The sequence below is a fragment of the Notamacropus eugenii genome, chromosome 3 (genome assembly GCF_028372415.1).
Source record: "Notamacropus eugenii isolate mMacEug1 chromosome 3, mMacEug1.pri_v2, whole genome shotgun sequence".
NCBI lineage: Eukaryota > Metazoa > Chordata > Mammalia > Diprotodontia > Macropodidae > Notamacropus > Notamacropus eugenii.
Window position 1 is genome coordinate 293,261,820 of NC_092874.1, and position 14,120 is coordinate 293,275,939.

At 42.6% G+C, this 14,120-nt stretch overlaps 1 protein-coding gene across 3 annotated transcripts; it reads right to left on the minus strand.

Annotated features, from left to right (window-relative positions):
* Positions 1-2,870: 2,870 nt before the first annotated feature.
* LOC140534650 (apolipoprotein L3-like) lies at positions 2,871-11,737 on the minus strand. 3 transcript variants are annotated; one of them, XM_072655926.1, is made up of 3 exons: positions 11,460-11,737; positions 4,454-5,300; positions 2,871-3,734 (listed from the first exon to the last, which is right to left on the minus strand). In XM_072655926.1, exon 2 carries the CDS (start codon positions 5,261-5,263, stop codon positions 4,493-4,495), a length of 771 nt encoding a protein of 256 aa, XP_072512027.1. In that variant the 5' UTR covers positions 5,264-5,300; positions 11,460-11,737; the 3' UTR covers positions 2,871-3,734; positions 4,454-4,492. The 3 variants fall into 3 exon arrangements, with proteins under 3 accessions (XP_072512027.1, XP_072512026.1, XP_072512025.1); XM_072655925.1 differs by having other exon boundaries at positions 2,871-5,300; positions 11,505-11,736; XM_072655924.1 differs by having other exon boundaries at positions 2,871-5,300; positions 11,460-11,736.
* Positions 11,738-14,120: the final 2,383 nt, after the last annotated feature.

Consider the following 14,120-nt stretch of genomic DNA (forward strand, 5'->3'; position numbering starts at 1 on the left):
AATTTCATGAAAGATGATGTCTAGGCTCTTTTTTTGATCATGGCTTTCAGGCAGTCCCATAATTTTTAAATTGTCTCTCCTGGATCTATTTTCCAGGTCAGTTGTTTTTCCAATGAGATATTTCACATCCTCTTCCATTTTTTCATTCTTGTGGTTTTGTTTTGTGATTTCTTGGTTTCTCCTAAAGTCATTAGCCTCCATCTGTTCCATTCTAATTTTGAAAGAACTATTTTCTTCAGTGAGCTTTTGAAGCTCCTTTTCCATTTCTTTAATTCTGCTTTTGAAAGCATTCTTCTCTTCATTGGCTTTTTGGACCTCTTTTGCCAATTGAGTTAGCCTATTTTTCAAGGTGTTATTTTCTTCAGCATTTTTTTGGGTCTCCTTTAGCAAGGTGTTGACCTGCTTTTCATGCTTTTCTTGCATCTCTCTCATTTCTCTTCCCAGTTTTTCCTCCACCTCTCTTACTTGATTTTCAAAATCCTTTTTGAGCTCTTCCATGGCCTGAGCCCATTGGGTGGGCTGGGATACAGAAGCCTTGACTTCTATGTCTTTCCCTGATGGTAAGCATTGTTCTTCCTCATCAGAAAGGAAGGGAGGAATTATCTGTTCACCAAGAAAGAAAGCTTCTATAGTCTTACTTTTTTCCCCTTTTCTGGGCATTTTCCCAGCCAGTGACTTGACTTCTGAGTTTTCTTTCCACACCCACCAGGTCTCCACATCCACCCAGCCAGCACTTGGGATCTGAGATTCAAATGCTGCTTCCCAGCCTCAGGACTTTGCGGGGAGGCAGGGCTGGGCTCTGCTCCAGGTCCGGTGCTCAGTGGACCTTTTGCGTCAGGTTTCCAGGTCTCTCTGGAACAGAAATCTCCTCTGCTACGTTGTTCTGTGGCTTCTGCTGCTCCAGAATTTGTTGGGAGTTCTTCTTTACAGATATTTTATGGGCTGTGGGTTCAGAGCTAGCATATGTGTGTCTTTCTACTCAACCATCTTGGCTCCTCCCCTGGTACTCTAATTCTTAATAAGGATGAGTTCAATTGAATTGGAGGGAAAAGATCACTCTCTCCCTACAGTATGGTCTTCAAGCTGTTGCCTCAATAATCTTTCTTCCACAGACACATTAAACCACAATGGAGGGTATCCATCTCCCCAGAGGTAAGGGCAGGGACTGCCCAGCTCTGCCTCTCAGCTAGGTGGAGCTATCCTTTGAGAAGATAAGATACTACAGCCATGGATCCCTATGGCTACACCCATCTGGGGGCTTCTCCATGACCACAGGAGCCAGTGATCCCCAAAAGATAGAAATGCATTTGCCCACATGCTGTCAGGACTGGGGGTAACATGGAAGTGCTTGCACCAATGTGACCCATCCTCTGAAGTAGGGCAAAGGAAGCAGTCCAGAAAAGCATGACCAATTTGGCCACAAACTTGAACGCCATGATAGGCAAGCATGATTTGGGGACACACTTTCCAAGAGTTTATGGCAGCCTAGTGGAAGAGGATTTGGGTCCATTCTGTTTGGCCCCAGAAGATAGAATTGCATGCATCTGGTGAAAGCTGTCACAAGGTAGATTCCATCTAATCCTAATCTAGCTGCTGAGATTCTGGGTCCCCTCAACATTACAGAGGGTGATGGTGGGAGATCGGGGAGCAGGAGGTCCCAGGGCTGGAGATCAATTCAAGGGAGCAGAGGGAGAGAACTAGGGGTGAGGATGAGGATGATGAAAAGGAGCCCATGCCTGAACTCAGTGAGTGGAAGAAAGCCAGGACACAGAAAAAGGCAGAGTTTCTCCAAAGCTGCCCACTGACCCAGAGAGCTTCCCAGTACAACCTGAGTAGAAATGAAAATTCTTAGACTACATACCAAATGTGGGGAGGACCTGATGGATACCGCTTCCTCTTGTCTCTCCTGACAAGTTATTTGTCTTCATGCCTTTGTTTCCATTCAACCCCTGAGATGGTTTTTTCCCACAGTGGGTCCAAGGTTGGGCCATCTCCTAAAGGAAGCCTGGTTACCTCCCTCCCTCCTCTAGTAACTTATGAATCCTGTCTCTGGGCACCTGTTCTACCCTCCCAGCTCCCTCTACCACACTCCAAGAATGGAGGGGCTGCTGCTCCTTGTGTGCCAGGTCAAGTACAGTTCCTTGAACAGAGCAGGTGATCAATCAATGATTCCTGAGTTGAATGGTATTCTCCATCCGAGGTGTGAGGGCTACACTGAAAGAGGCTGGGAGTTGGAAAGGGCCTGCTGGAGATGGACCAGATACCCAGTGGCTTCCCCAGTGAACACACCAGGAAAACTGTTAACACTGAAAGAAACATGGTAGCCCTAACTCCAGACAGAGGATGTGACTTTGAATCTTGCCTCTCACACTTAGTAGCTGTGGGACCCTGGGCAAGTCACTTAAAGGTCTTTGTGCCTGAGGGTCTTTAACTGTCAAATGAGGGGGTGGAAACTGGTGGCCTTTGAGGCCCTTTCCAGCTCCAGGTCTATGATACCATGTGCTGGGACTCAGTTTCTCCATATGTAAACATTGGTGTCTGTGGCTTCTGAGGTCCCAAATAGCAAGGAAAATCAGAAGAAATCAAAAGAATCAACAGAACCTAGTATATACAGGAATATTCTAAAATAAGAAGTAGAGGAACTCAAAAGTATAAAATTCTCAAACTGTCAGAAGACCACATAGGAGATGAGGAGAGAGGCTTATTTAAGATCTCTATTTCCTAAAAGGAAACAGAGCTACCTACCTAGATAGATACTTCCAAAGAAAAAAGTTCTTAGTCCTCAAGTATTCACAAAAGAATTCCATCCAGCTTTAAATTTGAATTCACAGTACCCAAAGTATTCTCAAAAATTAAGAAAGAATTCTACATTTTATTAAGCAAACAATTTTTTATTATTATTACCAATATAGTCCTAATATGTAAACTAAGCAAAGATCAAAATCAGAAGAAATATTAGAGGCCATTACAATTAATAGAAATTGATATTTTTAAAGAAAATTCTGTCAAGTAGACTACAAAGAGTTTTCCAAGAAATCATTCCTTATGACCAAGTTGAATTTACACCAGGGAGGACAGGATGGTTCAACATTTGAAAAACGATGCATGTTAAACAATTGTATTTAAAACCAAAACACCCAAAACCACGTGATTGTCAAAGACTTTTTCTGCATCTATTGAGAGAAAGTACAACACTAATTCATGCTAAAAACCCTATAAAGTAAAGGTAGAGGAACTTTCTAAAAAATTGATTTATTTTTAGTTTTCAAAATTCACTAACATAAAATTTTGAGTTCTAAATTTTCTCTCACTCACCTTCCACCTCCAATGTGCAGTCTGATAGAGGCCCTACTTCTACATTCATATTAAACATATTTTCACATTAATGATGTGGTAAATAAGAATTAGGATCAGTGGGAGGAGCCACAAGTAAGTAGAAACAAACACAAAAAGAAGACATAGTATACTTCATTATTCCATTAGAATCCAAAGTTCTTTTTCTGAGTGTTGATAGTATGTTCCATCATGAGTCTTTTGGAGTTGTCTAAGATCCTTGTGTTGCTGAGAAGAGTCAACTCTATCAACCTCAGGCATGGCACAATGTTAGTATTACTGGGTACAATGTTCTCCTTGTTCCATTCTGTTCACTCAGTGAGGAACTTCTTAAAAATGACATGATGAGCATCCCAGAGCTGCTAGCATCACATGGAATGGGGATGCACTTGAACCTTTTCCTATAAATAAAGCAAAAAAGCAAGGATGCCCACTTTCCTGACCATTATTTCAGAGTTCTGAAAGTATGTGTGTGTGTGTATCTCTTCCTGTGACTCTGTGTATACATATATGTATATGGAAACATTCATATATGTAACTGTAAAACTTTCACAATTTGCTGAAGATAAGACAATATACTTGGAAAGTCCAAGAGAATCAGCAAAGATACTAATTGAGACAAAAGATTTAGCAAAGTTGCAAGCTACAAAATAAACCCTCAAAAATCAGCTACAGTGTATATATCTATATAATAGCAAAATCTAAGAAGCAGTAATAAAAAGGGAAATCTCCTTCTAAATCATAAACTATGAATGAAGGGAGTGTGTCCTCCTGGGCAAGTCATTCCCTGCACTGCCCTGCCCCCTCCCTTCCCCAGGCTGTAACATAAAGAAGTTAACAATAATTGAACTTGGGTGTAGGATGTGGCCCTTACAATACCTGAAGTGTAAGGATCCATGCAACTTTCAGCCCTTGGGAGTCCAAAGTGGCTTGTTCCAAGTCTCGTAGTTAGTGTGATCCTATGTTATATAGTATGATCCTATGGAGTTAGTATGAGCCAGGACTAAATTCTGATATTGGCCTCAAAGACCAGTGATCTTTCTGTTTTCTCTTTTCTCCCCAACAACTGTTTCCAAAACCCTGAACCTAAAAAATTTCACTTTATTCCCCTTCTGCTCACCCTCATTCACTGTCAACAGATGAGCCTGCGCCACTGCTTTTAGGTTCTTGATTGAGTGTCCATTTCCAGCAGGGTCTGGTAGATCTCAGACAGCTCCTGCAGTTTCTCTTCCAAATGCTGAGCTTTCTCCCTCAGTTTTTCTGCTATTGTAGCCTTTGCTCCTTTTGACAAATGTATGGAATCTTGCACTATGTTTGCTATGTCCAGTAGAAGAAAACCTCCTGCAGAAAGAGCACCTGTTATCCTGGCTTTTCTGGTCATGTCTAATACTGTGCCTGCAAAAGTCCTGTTGATCTGACCAGTAGTAGACATCGAGCCTGACCTGAGCATTCTGAGGGCACGAGCGTTTGGGGTGAAATTTTTGAAGGTTCCTCTCAGCTGTTCCACTGAAGCAGGAATTTGCACTACCGATTTACATACACGTTCCAAAATATCATTTATTATTCCCTCCATACTATCTAACTGTGATATCCCCCGTGACACAGTCACATGATCAACAACGCTTGCAGAAATACCAGTGACAGCAGCTGTGGCTCCCAGTCCCATCCCACCTACCGAGAGAGCCAAGCTTGCTCCTGCTGTTACAGGGGCCAGTGCCAATCCCAGTATGGTCAGGATACCTGAGAAAGCACCAGCAGAGCTTGCTACTACACTAGTAATGGTGCAATTCTTGTGAATTGTGTCGATTTCATCTGCGGCCAGGCGAAGCTCTTTAATATGTTCTTCCAGTTGCCATTTGGTCTTGGGAAAATCGTCCAAAAATGTTTTCATTTTCTGTATTTCCTGCATTTCCTTATCAGAATCATCCATGCTTTCCTGCTCTAGGTCCAGACAATTGGCTTCTCCCCTGTGAAAAGCAGAAGTCGAGAAATGATGAGGAAATGACAACAGAGATGGGAAATGACCTTCACTTTTCCATAGACTTCTAATGTTCATCAAGTTCTTTCTCACCCTTCCCTGCCAAACTCCTAGAAAGAGTCCTCTCTGTCTTCCCACTGAACTTACTGATTGAGATAGAGGTTCCACAATGTCGTTGGTCTTTCGCTCAATGTTCCATCAACTCACTGCCTCCCTTCCTCACCAACCACTCACTCTTCAACCCCTTGGCATGTGGTTCCCAAACCTAGAATTTTACTGAACCAGCTCTCTGAGGTCACTGATGATCCTTACACTTCCAAGCCCTCTTTTATGTGTCCTGCTCTTCTTTATGCTCTCAGTAGCATTTAATCCTCAGCACCAACCAGTCTTCTTTATTGGTATCTTGGCTATGTGTCCATGGTTCTCATTCAGTGTCATGGAAAGTACATGGAACTAGTGTACAAGAAATATTAGATGAGGAACCATTCCCCAAGAGGTAAGTGATCAAAGAATAGGAAAAAGCATTTGGTAAAAGAAGAAATGTACATGATTGTATTTTTTTAAAAGAAACTTAAAAACTAGAACTTAAAGTAAAGTAAGTGATCAGCCATCTGAGAAAGGACTCCAGACCACTAACAAGAAGGAAAAAACAAATTGAAACAATCTAGAGCTTTTTGCCCCAAATCAGTGGAACTGAAAAAACATAGCCAGAAGGACCGTAGCAAACTCATACACCATCCATATGGTACACAAGGCCTACTTGTAATGTGATATATAATATTATCCCAGTATTTAGTACAGTGGTGGGTACATAGTAAGTGCTCACCAAGTCTTTTGCATTCATTAATTTTTTTCACAGGGAATTCATCAGGAAATGTATGCTTTAAAAATATTTTAGTTTTTCCCCAATTACATGTAAAAATAATTTTTCATATTTATTCAAAAAAAATTTTGAGTTCCAAGTCTTATCCCCCTCCCTCCCCTCCCTGCTCCCTTAGATGGTAAGCAATCTGATATAGGTTATGCTGGTGCAATCATGTAAAATATTTCCACATCATTGATTTTCTGGAAGAAATCTCAGAGAGAGAGAGACTCTAAGCAGTCAGATATCAGTTTGTTCTCTGGAGGCAGAGAGCATTTTGCATCAGGAGTCTTGGGATTATCTTGGATCATTGTATCCCTATTGATTAGCACAAGGCCTGGCACGTTAGTTGCTGTCCTGTGGACTCAGTTGAATTCAACTTTTCAAGACTCAATTAAGGTTTTCATGGCAAGATACTAGAGTGGTTTGGCATTTCCTTCTCTAGGTCATTTGAGGAAACCTGAGGCAAACAGGGTTGAGTGACTTGTCCAGGGTCATACAGCTTGTAAATTTCTGAGGCCTGATGTGAACTCAGGAAGATGAGTCTTTGTGATTCCAGGCCCACATTCTATCCACCGCACCCCCGAGCTGCCAGCCTGATACATGCCAATGTTTCATCAACGTTTTATCTATATCTATCTATCTATTCAATCTATCTATCTTTCTAATTACCTGTATATGTATAGACTAATCTGCCTACTTGTCCATCTATTTCTTTAACTAGTTATGAATGTATATATATGAAATATAACCATTTATTGACTTAACTGTCTAGACTATTTACTCATCTGTTCATTTATCTGTAATTCTACTTATCTATCTGTCAATATATGTATTTCTCTACCTACCTATCTATCCCTCTACTCACCTACATACAGATATGTGTGTGCATATGTATGTATATGTATGTGTATATATACATGTGTACATATGTTTGTGTGTGTATATGTGAGTGCAGAAACACACATGTATTTCTATAACTGTTTGACATTCCATGTTCTTCAAACTGAGCCCCTTCTTATCTTTCCAGTCTTCTTACACCTTCCCCTCTTCTATGTCACTCTTCAGTCCAGGGACACTACCTTTCTAGCTATTCCACAAAAAGATATTCCATGTCTTGGTGGCTGGAATTTGCTCTAGCTGTCCCCCATGCCTGGCATGCTCTCCTTCCTCATCTGGGTCTACTGGCTTCCCATGTTTCCCAACCCCTCTTCCTCCTCATGCCCTCCCTCTTCTACTTATTTCCTGTTTATCCTTTATGTGACTTCTTGCTACATGTTTATTTATATATTCATTGTCTTCCCCACTCAATTGTGAGCCCCTTGAAGGCAGGGACTGTCTGCCTCTTTCTGTATCCTCAGCCCTAAGCATGGTGCCTAACACACCATGGGACTTTAATAAATGTTTATTGATTATGAATTTATCTACATGGCTATGACATCAGCTTACATTTAATTATCTATTGAGTTGTCTATGGATCTATTGACCATCTATCTTCTTGCCTTTCTACTTATCTGTAAGTCTCTGTAGCCAGAAAAACCTCAAACATCTTTTAAAAGAAGATAATGAATGAGACTGTGTGTTTTCTACTGGTAACTGTTCTTATAGCCTCAAGTAAACTTCTGTGTATAGCTGGAACCTGGGCAAAAATTAATTAACATGTCTTCAAAACAATGGAAAAGGGAAAAAAAGCCACGCAGATATTTGTAAAGTGCCTGCCCTGTGAATGGCAGGGGAGATGGGGCTGGAAATGAGAAGATGATGCCCCATCTGGAAAATGACCAACTTCGACAACATGACCTCAGAGATCCCTTCCACTTCTCAAACCTATTTTTTCCCTATGCTTCTGGGGCAGGAGCCATGGGGTTACCTCTCCAAAACATTCTTAGTGACAAATCTCTCCCAAGCCTAGTCATCATTTAGCAGTTGATTCAATACCCCTCTGCTTTTTGATGACCAGGGCTGCGCAGTCACCCATTTCTGGCCAGGAAGAAGGAAAACAGAGTGGAAGGAAAACATTGTGTAAGTGCTTTCTGTACATATATATTGAAAATTTTCGACTGCAGTGAGTGGAGGTGGTTGACACTAGTAACTCCAAGCATTCCATTCTCTTTCAGGGAGCCCCAGGCTTGAAGGTAGCCCTCTAAGTCTAGGGGATTGTGTAGTTCCCCAAGGAGGAAGAGAATGGGGATCCCCATAGAACTAAAGGTTTTCTCTCTCAGCTTCAGGGGTATTCCCTTTCCAGGGCAGTCTGAATTATGTGGTGGCACTTTGAGTAAGTGGGACTAAGGAAGACCTTGGGAAAGAAAGTAGCACTCAAGAGAGAGGGAAATCAAATTGTTCAATTTATGTGCTTGAATTACCAGCTTTTGCATTTTGGTTTGGGTGAAATAAAGGCTATTCAACTGACCAGATATACATTGTTATCCTGAGTGCTTGCATAGGAGGAAAGGTGCCTTTTTATTCAGAACTACAGATACCTAAATACAAGGTATATTCTGGTCCTCCACAATAGAGAAACTGGGTAGAAATTCAATGGCACACATAAGAGGCAGACAAACAGAAATACTGGGAAGGAGCTTACCAGGGTACACACAGCACTCTCCCCAAGAGCTCTCAGCTGGATCCCTTGTTGTCTTAACAAACTCACCACTTGTGGCCAATGTATAAGGGCCAACTGAAGAAACACCAGCCCAGAGCTAGGGCCCTTGCCCTCTTCTCTGTTATCGACTGGCCCTTTGAGAGTGCTAAAGAGACTCCTGCTCTTCTTAAGGCCAAGGGCCTTGGCTACTGCTTTCCTTTCCTTATGACTGTGGTAACAAGACAGCTCAGAACTCCTCAGTCCTCTGGGGTACATCCTATCTGTGATTTCACAGGGAGAAAGTAACTTCCTAAGCCAAAGCAGAGGCAGGTGTGTCTGGTCTAAAACAGCCTTGCAGTGTTATCAAATGACATGGACAGGGGCAAACAGCCACAAAGTGTCAAAGGTCACACTTGAACCCAGCTCTTCTCCTTTGAAAGCTAATTTATCTTATTCAGTAAACATGATATTGCAATGTGCTGGGCACAGATAAGGGGCTGAGGACTCCTTGTCTGTTCCAATCAACTCCTGGTTTCCATATGTATCTACCCTGTGAGGACCTGGGCCTTGATAACATTGATCCCAGATTCCATCAGCTAACTCCCTGGTCTGGACTGGACTCCCAATCGTACATAAACCAGCCATGCCCCACAGCTTTTCTCTGGCACTCAACTACAGGGGTAAGGGATCGCTTTTGTTTTTGTCTCTAACTTCTGGCCACTGGCACATGAAATATTAAGTACTTAAAAATGTTCATGTGTAGAAAATAAATTGAGTCAGCATGATCCAGTGAAAATAGCAGTAAGTTGAGCCTTGAGGCAGAATCCTTGGATTCAAATTCTGCCCAAGAGGCTCACTACCTAGGTGACACTGAGAAGAGCTGCTCCCCCTCATGGAGGGGCTGGACCAGATGGACTTTGAGGTCCCTTTCAGCAGCACAGCTGACCAAGGCAACACACAGTGTTCATGGGAAGCAAGGGGACATCACTCCCATGAGGGGCGTCTGGGTGACCATCACCCAACATAGAACCAAAGTAAGCCTTTTGCCACATGAGGTGATCCCACTCCATGGAGCATCCACGGGGTCAGCAAAGCTGGTGGTTGAAGAGATGGGGCACTTGACCTGGAGTCAGGAAGACATGAGTTCAAGTCCTCCCTCAGGTCATTCCCATCTGTGTGACCTTGGGCAAGTCAGTTCTGCACTGTGTGTCTCAGTTTACTCATCTGTGCACTCAAGGACTTGGTCTAAAGGGTCTCAAATGTCTCTCCAACTCTAAAACAATCATCCCCCTTTTCAAAACACACTTATTTCAACTTCTGTGGGCAGAGTTCTTGGAGATTTCCAAAGCACTTCAACCACAGCAACTGTGATAGCATCATCTTATTAAATCCATTTGACAGATGAGGAAACTGAGACTCAGAGAGGGGAAGTCACTTGCCCAGGGTGACACACAGATGGCAAATGGCAGAGGTGGAATTCAAACCCAGGCCTCTTGACTCCAAATCCTGATTATTTTTTCTTCTCAATTGCCCTGAGAAGCTCCAAGAAGCAAATGTTTTCACTTTCCCCTTCCCTTACGTGTCCCTATTTTACATGCTTATACAATTCAAACCCTGGGACAAGGCCTCATCACCTCTTATCCTTGGTCCTCTGGATCTGGGCTTGCAATAGTCCAGAGAAGGGACACAGCCCACCTCCTCCCAGAAAGCTAATGGGCTTAGAATCCAAAGCACATCATGCATTTCTTGGATATGGCCAGAGCAGAAATGCATTTTGCTCATCTCTATGTCTTTGTAGCCAGGGTTTTTTGGGTTTTTTTTTTTTTTTGTAGTTTAAAAAATATTCTTTGTAGTAGACAGACTGGGTAGAGAGAAAAAGTAAATGTATAAATTAATTAATAGGATCAATTACAATATTCCTATCCCAGAATGATGAAAAATCCAGGCACCAAGTAGTCATTAGGGATGATAAGAATGGTCCCTGAAACTTAGCAATGTCTGAGACAAACCCCAGCCTTCCTGGGGTACCAGCCATGCCTCTTTAACTTGTCAGGGAAAGCAAGGTGATCTGAGGCCAAGAATTAAACTTTGGGCTGACCAGTAGTGTGGGAGAGCAAAGGAAGACCAGGGGCTCCTGGGCCAACCCCAGGTAGAAACCTCTAGATCCAGAGCTAGAAGAGAGCTTGCTGGCAGCTCATCTCATGGACTCATTTCACAGAGGAGGAAAGTGAGCCCTAGAAAAGATCAGTAATTTTCAGAAAAAAGCCTGGAACAGCCTTCCAGGATCTTCTAATCAAATCTCTTGCTTTTACAGATGAGGAAACTGAGGCTTTGAGAGGTTAAGGGATTTGCTTAAGGTCATACATAGCACAAATCAGAGGCTGGACCCTGCACTGCTGAAAATGTCTACATTTTCTTCCCTTCCTCTTGCTCTTCACTCCCATAATTAAGAAAAAAATATCTGAGAACTAGGATCAAAATTTTCATTGGCCAAGATATAGAACAGAAAATGCAGATTGTCTCCTCAGATTGCCCCCTCACCCAGGTTAACCACTGTCACCTTCCATAGGCTTACATCCCTGTTAATCTCAGAAAACCTGAGGGCTTTAGAAATACTCCAACACACACACACACACACACACACACACACACACACACACACACACACACACACACATACATCTACAGCCAAGAGTCATCCTCACCTCCACCTTTAGGAAACTCCCCAGAGTAGCCCCACACTCCTTTACCAGCTGATGCTTTCCTGCACGGGTGCCTCTGTTCTTGCCCCCAGGCAGTGAAGTCAGACTTCATCATCTTCCCAGGACTTGGAGTCAGCTCCTGGTCACCAGCACAGAGGAATCCTCAGTCTAACACAAACCTTCTCACCTATCAGGGATCTATTCCTCCAGCCAGCGAGCAGGATGGAGGGGACCAAGGTCTCTGAGAGAAGGAAGCTCCTGGGCAGTCAAAACTGAAACTGAAACAAGAATGCCTTTTACTTTAATTTTAACAAACTAAAGGGAAACTGCCATCCCCAAACACGATGCCCCACTTACTGTTGTGGAAACATTCAGGGACAGAGTTTAGAGAGTCATAGAATGGGAAGGAATTTAGAACTTGGGCTGGCAGGGCTGGCAGGGAATTCAGACTGTAGAAGGGCAGGTACCTAGTGGCCATGATCCTTTTATGTCCTCACAGGCTTGTTTGGAGGTTCAAACCAGAAAGGATGCCTGAAGTGGTTTGTAAACTTTAAAATGCTATGTAAATGGCAGTGAATATGAAATTCTTGCCTGCATGCCTCTCTGTGGCCTGCTCCAGTGGAATATAAGCTACATGAGGGTAAGGAGTAGAATTGGGTGGTCGATCTGTCTTCACTTTCATATCCCTGGTACTTTGGTGCTCTCTCTCTTTTTTTTTTTTCAATTAATTTATGTAACTTTTAACATTCATTTTCACAAAATTTTGGATTCCAAATTTTCTCCCCATTTGTCCCCTCCCCCCCCCAAAACACTGAGCATTCTAATTACCCCTATCACCAATCTGCCCTCTCTCCTATCATCCCTCCCTTCCCTTGTCCCCATCCTCGCTTTTCTCCTGTAGGGCCAGATAACTTTCTATACCCCTTTTCCTGTATTTCTTATTTCCTAGTAGAAAGAAGAGTACCCGACAGTTGTTCCGAAAACTTTGAGTTCCAACATCTCTTCATCCCTCCCTCCCCACCCATTCCCTTTGGAAGGCAAGCAATTCAATATAGGCCATATCTGTGTAGTTTTGCAAATGACTTCCATAATAGTCTTGTTGTGTAAGACTAACTATATTTCCCTCCATCCTATCCTGCCCCCCATTGCTTCTATTCTCTCTTTTGATCCTGCCCCTCCCCAAGAGTGTTAACTTCAAATTGCTTCCTCCTCCCCCTGCCCTCCCTTCCATCATCCCCCTCACCCTGCTTATCCCCTTCTCCCCCAGTTTCCTGTATTGTAAGATAGGTTTTCATACCAAAATGAGTGTGCATTTTATTCCTTCCTTTAGTGGAATGTGATGAGAGTAAACTTCATGTTTTTCTCTCACCTCCCTTCTTTTTTCCTCCACTGAAAAGGCACTGCTTGCCTCTTTTATGAGAGATAATTTGCCCTATTCCATTTCTCCCTTTCTCCTCCCAATATATTTCTCTCTGACCACTTAATTTCATTTTTTTAAGATAGGATCCCATCCTATTCAATTCACCCTGTGCTCTCTGACTGTGTGTGTGTGTGTGTGTGTGTGTGTGTGTGTGTGTGTGTGTGTGTGTGTAATCCCACCCACTACCTAGATACTGAAAAGTTTTAAGAGTTACAAATATTGTCTTTCCACGTAGGAATGTAAACTGTTCAACTTTAATAAGTCCCTTATGACTTCTCTTTACTGTTTACCTTTTCATGCTTCTCTTAATTCTTGTATTTGAAAGTCAAATTTTCTTTTCAGCTCTGGTCTTTTCATCAAGAATGCTTGAAAGTCCTTTATTTCATTGAAAGACCATTGTTTCCCCTGAAGTATTATACTCAGTTTTGCTGGGTAGGTGATTCTTGGTTTTAGTCCTAGTTCCTTTGACTTCTAGAATATCCTATTCCATGCCCTTCGATCCCTTAATGTAGAAGCTGCTAGATCTTGTGTTATCCTGATTGTATTTCCACAATACTTGAATTATTTCTTTCTAGCTGCTTGCAATATTTTCTCCTTGACCAGGGAACTCTGGAATTTGGCCACAATGTTCCTAGGAGTTTCTCTTTTTGGATCTCTTTCAGGCGGTGATCGGTGGAGTCCTTGAATACTTATTTTGCCCTCTGGTTCTAGAATCTCAGGGCAGTTTTCCTTGATAATTTCATGAAAGATGATGTCTAGGCTCTTTTTTTGATCATGGCTTTCAGGCAGTCCTATAATTTTTAAATTGTCTCTCCTGGATCTATTTTCATTTTGTTTGGCCCCAGAAGATAGAATTGCATGCATCTGGTGAAAGCTGTCACAAGGTAGATTTCATCTAATCCTAATCCAGCTTCTGAGATTCTGGGTCCCCCCCACATTACAGATGGTGATGGTGGGAGATCAGGGAGCAGGAGATCCCAGGGCTAGAGATCAGTTCAAGGGAACAGAAGAAGAGAACTAGGGGTGAGGATGAGGATGATGAAAAGGAGCCCATGCCTGAACTCAGTGACTGGAAGAAAGCCAGGACACAGGGAAAGGCAGAGTTTCTCCAAAGCTGCCCACTGAGCCAGAGAGCTTCCCAGTACAACCTGAGTAGAAATGAAAATTCTTAGACTACATACCAAATGTGGGGAGGGCCTGATGGACACTGCTTCCTCTTGTCTCTCCTGCCAAGTTATTTGTCT